An 8,597-nucleotide genomic window follows, 5' to 3' on the forward strand; every position below is an offset into this window, starting at 1 on the left:
TTGATAGAAGGTGGGGGTGAGGGGTAACAATGAAGAGTTTGGGGGGGGAATGAAAGGAAAGTGGGAAATTATCTAATTATGCTGTATTCTCAAAAAGTAAAAAAAAAATAAATAAATTAAAAATAAAAATGAAAACACTAAGTGAGTTTCTGATTCTGAACCACAGTGTTATACACGAAACACCCAAGTACTGATTTGGCATATAGTAAAGGCCCAGTACAATTATCTATACTTCAGATATGGCTGTGAGAGATGGAATATGAGAATGAAGGAGAATTTCCCCTTAATAATTTAACATATAGAGGATGTAAAAAACGTTCCTGATAGAAGAAAATTTTAAGGTGGGACAGAGAATGTGTGTCATTTGTCTGCCATAAGTTCTTCACAAGCTTCCTCCATTTCAAAATGATAATTCACAGACAAACTAGATACCATTGTTTCTGGTTGATCTTTCTGCAAAATGAAGAGCAGCCTGGAGCTTATTGCACTGAGAATGTCTTTCTACCTCTTCAGACAGTTCCCCCCTTTCATCTGCTGATATTGCTGTTCCATTAGAAGGCTCACTCTATACATTCTTTCTTCTTTTCATCCCTCTACAGCCTGCAACATCATAATTGCCTTCACAGTAGTGGAAAGGAAGAAACACGGCCACAAATGCTGACACATGACGACACAGAGTATAAGGAAAGCCTCAGTGAAGAGACCGAAATGGGCAGCTTCTGTCTTTTTTGCCTCTCCAAGGAAGTTTTCACCTCCTGGATATCACTAAAGCATCAGTCCCAACCAGATAATGACCATGCCATTAGAGCTTTTGATTACTTACTCCTTATTTAATATTTTCAACTTTATCTTGTGGGTGCTTGCTCAATGGATTAAACTTGTAGCTTATATAACTTATATAACTGTTAATGTCATTCAGCTTCTTCAGAAAAGCCCTCCCCTCTCTCCTTATCCCCTTTCCCTTGTTACCCCCTCCCCTCCTCAAGTACTCTTCATTCTCATCCCTTATCCCCTTCCCCATCCCTACCCATACTCTCTTCCTCCTCACCCCCATTCCCTACTCACCCCTCTTCCTGCATTCCCTCTCTTCTCATCCCTTCTCCTTCCTCATGTCCCTCCTCTCCCTCTCTCTCCTCCTCTTCTTGAGATAGGCAAAATATCTTTCTTCTCTAGGTATTGGACTTCATCATTATTGGTGCAGTACTCTCCCATAGTTTCACCCCTAACAAAGTGATTGAATCCCCTTGAGAAGTTCTTTTTCTTTTCCTAGGACTCCCCTTACTACTTCTTTAGTCATCTGCCACACAGCACTCTTGAGCACCATGCAGTACCATTGAACACCACAATGAAGCATCCCTAAACACCACACAGCATCCCTGAACACAACACAGCACCCCTGGATACAGCACAGCATCCATGAACACTACAATTCTGCATCCCTGAACACCATGCAGCTCAACACCTTGTATTAAACCTCAGTGAGGCAACAATGTTTGAGGAATATAAGTTCCAAAAAGCCTACTTGTAAGACTCTTCTCTTATGTAATCTCTTCACACTGAGAGGCCTACCTTGGCAATACAGCCTGAGCAACAGTCCAGCCCTATAAGAGATCAAGTAGCTTCCTCCAATTCCAATCAGATCGCTGACAAATGCAACCTGGTCAGTAACTCAGACTGTCCTCCATTGTCATTCCAAGAATCTCAGACTTTGGTCAAGCCACCTGAACACAAGCTCAGACTGGAAATGATCAATCAACATGCTTTCCTTACACATCATCCTCAAACTCCGAGGTCTACTTGTATCTAAATAGAACAGCATGCTGAAAAAATGTTTTCTGTATAAAAATATCAAAACTTAAAAATGAAATTGGCAGTCAGACCCTGTTTCCAACCTGACACAAGGACTTGTGATATCATCTACAAACAATTAGATCCTAACTCCTAATGGTCTACAGTGCCTCCTCACAAGTGGCCAATCTCAAAATGGACAAAGAGTGCTGTGAAATTTGTCAAATAAGATAGTATGATATCTACTTCATACCATCCTTTAAGTGTCAGAAACAACCTCATTCATTGTCAGAGGGCTCCCTTCTTCCCCCTTTCCTTTTCCTCTCCCCACTTTACCTCTTTCTTCTACCAACATCTTTTATAAGTAGACTTTTGAGGATCTTTTCTCTAGTGCAGTGGTTCTCACCCTTCCTAATGCTGTGACCTTTAATACAGTTCCTCATGTTGATGGTCTAGACAGTGGTTCTCACCCTTCCTAATGCTGGGACCTTAATACAGTTCCTCATGTTGATGGTCTAGACAGTGGTTCTCACCTTCCTAATGCTGGGACCTTTAATACAGTTCCTCATGTTGATGGTCTAGACAGTGTTTCTCACCCTTCCTAATGCTGGGATCTTTAATACAGTTCCTCATGTTGATGGTCTAGACAGTGGTTCTCACCCTTCCTAATTCTGGGACCTTTAATACAGTTCCTCATGTTGATGGTCTAGACAGTTTTTCTCACCCTTCCTAATGCTGGGACCTTTAATACAGTCCCTCATGGTGATGGTCTAAAAAGTGGTTCTCACCCTTCCTAATGCTGGGACCTTTAATACAGTTCCTCATGTTGATGGTCTAGACATCAACCTTCCTAATGCTGTGACCATTAATATAGCTCTTCATGTTATGGTAACCTCCAACCATAAAATTATTTTCCTTGCTACTACTTGGCTATAATTTTGCAACTGTCATGGATTATAATGGTAATATCTGATACCCAGGCTAGCTGATATGCAAACTCCAAGAAAGGGTTGTTCAACCCATGGCTATTCCAAAATACACCTTATAGTCGCATGAGTAGCTTGGGTAAAGCAGGGCATCCTGAAACATCATCACATTCCATAGCCTAGTAACACAGACTCCTGTCCTCCCCCATCACGTCTGATTAGCAATTGTCTCACAATAGGAAGTGATTAGTGTACCAATCCAGCCTGGAGTGTTGCCCAGAACCCCACCCACCCTCCCAATAGCCACATTCGGGTAAAGAAGGTTGGCAACAGCCCAGACTGGTGAGCAACTAAGAACCTATCCTCACACTGCCAGGCCTAGATAGATGGTGTTAAAATAGCCCAGCCCACAGTGGAGAATTCACAGGAACTTGCCAGCCAGAACCATTCTCATACCCCTGGCCTAGTGGGGTCCATCAGACCATATGAGCCTGGTGCAAGCACAAGATCTTATCCTGGGTTGTCCTACTAATGCTCCCAGGCCTAGCCTGGGTTGAACAGCCTGTACTCTAATCCAACCTATTGTAGAATCAAGACCCCACCTTAATCATCCTGACACACTCAGATCAAGTTTAGGTCAAGCAGTTCACTGAGCAGTCAAGTCTAACCAACAAAACTAACTCAGATTATCAGTGTTGTCATGATCCTAGGAAGACAGCCTGCCAGGCCAGTGTTGTGTGTACCCAATATACCCATCTGTCTATTACATACTCATTGGCCAAAACTGGGCTACAGAGCCTGAGCAATAGCCCAACCTGGTGAATGACCAAGACTCCCAAGCCAGTGTCTTCCCCAGACTCCCAGGCCTAGTTCAGGTCTGTCAGCTCTCCAACTAAATTGATGAGTTTGCCAAAATTGTGAATTCCTCTATCACCACCATCAGAGACTCTGGCCCAGTTGGCATTAAGCAGTCTGGGTACCAGACAAGATTGGTGAGTGATCAAGTCACTGCCCTCTCATGCAATCCTCCCATTTTCACACCTGGTTTGGGCCAAACTGTTATCTACCATCCCAGACTTGTGAATTCCCCAGAGACTCAGCCATCTGCACCATTACCATACTCCCACACCCAGCTGGAGGTCATCAAGTATGGCCAGTAACTAAGTCTGGTTAATGATCATGAACTGGGGTAAATCAGACTGTACAACATCCTAGTCTGATAGATCAAGATCCTATTCTGCTAGTGTGATACTAATACTTCTAGGCCTAGCTTATGGTACACAGTCTGCACTATAACCAAGCCAGGTGAATGATCTAGACCCTTATACTCTCTGGAAATCTCCATAGAGCCAGGCCCCTCTTGATAAGGGATCAAGACCCTATACTCTGGTGTCATTTACACACTCCCAGGCATGGTCCCACTTCAGCAATTCTCAGGCAAGCCAAGGCTCCTTTGTGATGCAGGCACCTGCCCTCCTACACCTGCTCAGACTAGGGAATGATCTCATAATTACAGGCAGACTGTGGGCCAGCCCAACCAGGTAGATGATCTTGAACCCACTCTTTCCCACCATTACCATTCTTCCAGGTCTACCTTGAGTTAAAAGGCCTGCAAACAAGCTCAACCTGTGAGGAAATCATATTTTTGTCTTTCTGTGTCATCCCCACAATTAGTGGTTGACTTGCGGTCAGGCTGCCTGCTCGTAAGTCTACTTTGGTAAGTGATCAAGACCTGGATGGGCCTCCCTATCCTTCCCCCACAAAGTCCTAATGATTTCACTACTTCTTGGGGGTCATGGAAGCAATGAGTGCCCTGTTAATCAAACTCTCCACATTTATCCTTCTCATACTCACAGCCCTAGCGTGGACCACACAGCCTGAAAAGACAAGGCAAGTGAGTGATCGAGATTCCCCATCAACCAGCCATCTCAGACCTTTGGTGAAGTAGATCACTGACCGGCACATCTTGGTGAGTATTCAAGAGCAATGACCTCCATGTAAGCCCCATATTTCAAGCCCAGACTACTGAGTGGTCAGGACCCCACTTTACTACCACATCTTCCAAACACAAAGCCTTACACTGGTGAGTTCCTGTAAACCTCACCTGCCATTGCCATCCTCACAAACATGACCGAGTTGGGGGTCAATCAGATTGTATAATCGTACTAGTCTGGTGAGAGCTCCGGATTTGGACCTTCCAGTGTGGCACTAATACTCCCCAATAGCTTGAGCAGCAATGCCTGCACTCTCGCCCAGCCTAGTGAAGGACGCAGACCCCTGTACTTCCAAGAACATCCCCAGGCCTAGGATGGCTACAGCAGCCTGTCCTAGTGATGGAGAAAGACTCTATCCCCATGCCCCATCCTCACACTCTTCAGCATAATTCAGAGCAAGGAGTATATGGGCCTTCCAAGCCTGGTTAGTGACTCAGAATGTTGTCCTCGAGAAAGTGGTCTTGCAACCCCAGGCATACTGTGTTCCACACTGTAACACACAAACTTGCTCTTCTGCAACATTACCATACTACCAGGGCTAGCATATGTCTTGTAGCTGCCCACAAGCCATCTCTGTGACCCAGAACTGCCTTCCTTTGCTGTCCCCATAGTCACAGAGCTGTATGGGTCAAAGCCACCTACCCAGTAATGTAACCTGGTAATAATTAATACCAGGTTCTCCATCTCTCATGAACCTAATAGTCTAAGACCTGTTCAGAAGAAGCCAGAAGAGCATATTCAGTGATTAAGAGCCTGTAGTCCCACACAATCCTCACACACCCAGGACTAGCTGATACCAAGCAGCTTACCAATCAGCAGAGTCTAATAAAAACAACCAATAAATACACTTATCTTCATCACTCTCACAGGACTACTTTGGCCTTTTAGCCTGAGCAACAGCAGAGCCTGTCAGTGACCAAGATACCTGCTCCTCTAGTGCCTTTATCACATCTCCAGGCTTAGTTCAGGTCAGTGTGATCACAGACCAACATAGCCTTCAGAATGACTCATACCCTTGCCCTCCTATGTCATCACCAGAGCCTCAGACCACAGGTGGGATCAAGTAGCCCAAATACTAGTGTACTCCCAGGTCCATAAAGTACAAAGCAGACTTGGAACCATCTCTGATTGCTCATATGCTAAGACTAACAATGGGTCAGTCCATTTTCTAGCTGGAGCCAGTCACACTGTGTACCATCCAGCCTGGTGAGAGCTCAAGACACAATCCTGCTGCTGGTGTACTCTCACTATCAAGACTAGCTTCAGTCACACAACCTGTACTCGAGTCAACCTCCTGAGTGATCCAGATCTTGCACTCATGTGACATCTGACCAGTCTCTAACTCAGCTGAAGTCAATCTGTCTGCTCAGCAACCCTCACTGGTAAGGGATCAAGACCCTGCCTTTTGCATACTATATACCATAGTTTGGATCACACTTATACACTGATCTTGGCTTGTTGATTCACCAATAACCCTGCCTATCTATAACATTAACACACTCCCAAGCCTATCTTGGGTATGTCCTTCTGTGACAACCACATAGTCCAAAGGTAAGCTGGGGTCAAGCTGTCTGCTCATTGATCTGGTGTGTGATCAAGACTAATTCTCCCCGACCATCCTAAAAACCCCTGTACTGGTTGGGATCCAGTAGCCTGGGAATAAGAACAGCCATGTATTAGTAATCAAGGTGATCCACTCCCATGCCATCCCTATATTCCCTGTCCCAGTTCTGGCCAGGCACCTTTCCCATCAGCCCAGTCTAGCAAGTGCATTCCACTTCCCCGAGCTAACATGCCAACATAAGAACTCAATGTGTTAACCTATGTGCTCAGCCCCTTTAAGCTTAATATGCCTTTAAGGATATAAGTAATGTTGCCCTTTGGAACTGGAAATACAACTCTTGGGATCCTTGGAGGTTTCAGAGCTGTTGGTAGAAATGGCTGGAGAGGTCACAGTGATGTGACCAGCCTGTCCATCTCCTCCCTTCTCTTGCCTGCACAAAGACTTCTTTCCTCTAAAAGAAGCCTGGGGTGGCCACTGTGCTTTCACAGCCACACTACTGACCTGTCTGCTACCCCGTGCACCCCTCTATACCCTTGCAGGCACCATGATAGGCGAGATCTGTGCTGCTGCAAAATTCATCTCAAAGTTCCTCGGCACCAAGGGCCTCAGGAGTGAACAACAGCTGCAGACCTTCAGCCAGAGCCTGCAGGATCTGCTGGCAGAACATTACAAACATCACTGGTTTCCAGAGAAGCCCTGCAAAGGATCTGGCTACAGGTGTATTCGCATCAATCATAAGATGGATCCTCTGATTGGACGGGCAGCCCAGCAGATTGGGCTAAGCAGTCAAGAGTTGTTCAAGCTTCTGCCAAGTGAACTCACACTCTGGGTTGACCCATATGAAGTGTCCTACCGGATTGGAGAGGATGGCTCTATTTGTGTACTGTATGAAGCCTTGCCATCGGCAGACAGTTCTCAAAGTGGCACCAATGAGCAAACGGTAGACAGCAGAATCAGTTGCAAAGAGGAAACTCTCTTGGGCAGAGCAAGCCCTTCTCAAAACTACAATATGATGACTGTGTCCGTTTAAGATACAGTCTACAGATGGATCATCTTATAATGGAGGGATAAATTTGATTTTTGGTTTGGATGGGGTCCTCTGGGGGATGGATTATGGAATTTAAACCATGTCACAGCTGTGAAGATCTGGCACAAGACAGAGTGGTAATATTTTTTTAAGTGATTTTGCTATAGTTTGGACAGTACCTTTTAATGGTTTTCTATTCTGTGAGTTGAAGTATACAAGTACTTGATTTGTTAGGTAGTGAAGTCCTATGTTGGTTTCACTTTCTCCCAGACTTTATAACTCTGTTGTCACATCAGTACCTTTAAGAAAATTTATGTTCAACGTAATTTTATATTTTATGTGTGAGAGTGATTTTGCTGAGTGCATGCCTGTGTGCCACTTGGGCCATATAGTATGCTGGGAGAATACAGAACAGGGAAATGGATTCCCTGAGGGCGCTAGGAACCAACCCTGGGACATCTGTTAGAACAAACAGGCCTCTTTATCACTGAGCCATCATTCCAGCCACATAAATCTATATTTCAATGAAGCGTCTTCCACACTTGACCTTTTAAGGGGTTTTTCACTATTGCACTTAGATGTTATCAATAACTTTTTGGCCATGAGGCAGGAAAGCTCAAACACGTAAGCATGATATTATAGGAAACTTTACTTCAAGAGTTTTCCCTAGCACTTGAATAGATGCACATGAAGAAAAACTAGGTTGTATAACAGGAGAAAGGAAAAGGCCAGGCTTTGTATTTGGGTTTTTGATTTTGAAAGTAGTAAGTGAGCAGAATGTTCCTTGGAAACAGGCTTTTTAAAAAATTTGTTTTACATTTATTTTTTTACATTACAATCCAAGTTCTCCTTTCTTCCCCTCCCCCTGCTCCCCCAACTGCCCCCTCCTCCTATGTGTTCCACCAAGAGGGTAACAGACTTTTAAAAGACTGTTTAGAGGAGGATTTTTAAAAAAGATCCTTGAGAGGCCCAAACTGGCCTTCCCCTATAGTCAGATTAGTGACTCCCCTAGCTGTCATCATAAAACCCATAACCAGTAGGTTTTATGGAAGCAGATGCAGTGACCCACAGTCAAGCACTGGGCAGAGCCCCTGAAGTTCAGTTGAAGAGAGGGAGGAGGGGTCATATTAACAAGGTTAGGGTCAAGAGCATGATAAGAAAACAAGGGGGGTCAAGAGCATGATGGGAAAACCACAGAGACAGCTGACCTGAGCTCATGGGAGTTCATGCACTATGGACTGAGCTGAGGAACCTGCCTGGGACTGAACTCTCTAAATGGTGGTGTACCCATCCAGATG

General features: G+C 44.8%; 1 protein-coding gene across 1 annotated transcript; it reads left to right on the forward strand.

The window, feature by feature from the left end:
- The first annotated feature begins 6,801 nt into the window (after positions 1-6,801).
- LOC127217460 (protein BTG1) lies at positions 6,802-7,449 on the forward strand. Its single transcript, XM_051178464.1, has one exon. It carries the CDS (start codon positions 6,817-6,819, stop codon positions 7,300-7,302), a length of 486 nt encoding a protein of 161 aa, XP_051034421.1. The 5' UTR covers positions 6,802-6,816; the 3' UTR covers positions 7,303-7,449.
- Positions 7,450-8,597: the final 1,148 nt, after the last annotated feature.

Source organism: Phodopus roborovskii, unplaced genomic scaffold, assembly GCF_943737965.1.
Source record: "Phodopus roborovskii unplaced genomic scaffold, PHOROB, whole genome shotgun sequence".
Lineage (NCBI taxonomy): Eukaryota > Metazoa > Chordata > Mammalia > Rodentia > Cricetidae > Phodopus > Phodopus roborovskii.

Excerpts from the sequence above, each read along its gene's own strand:
- LOC127217460 (XM_051178464.1), top strand. The coding sequence starts at position 6,817 with ATGATAGGCGAGATCTGTGCTGCTGCAAAATTCATCTCAAAGTTCCTC.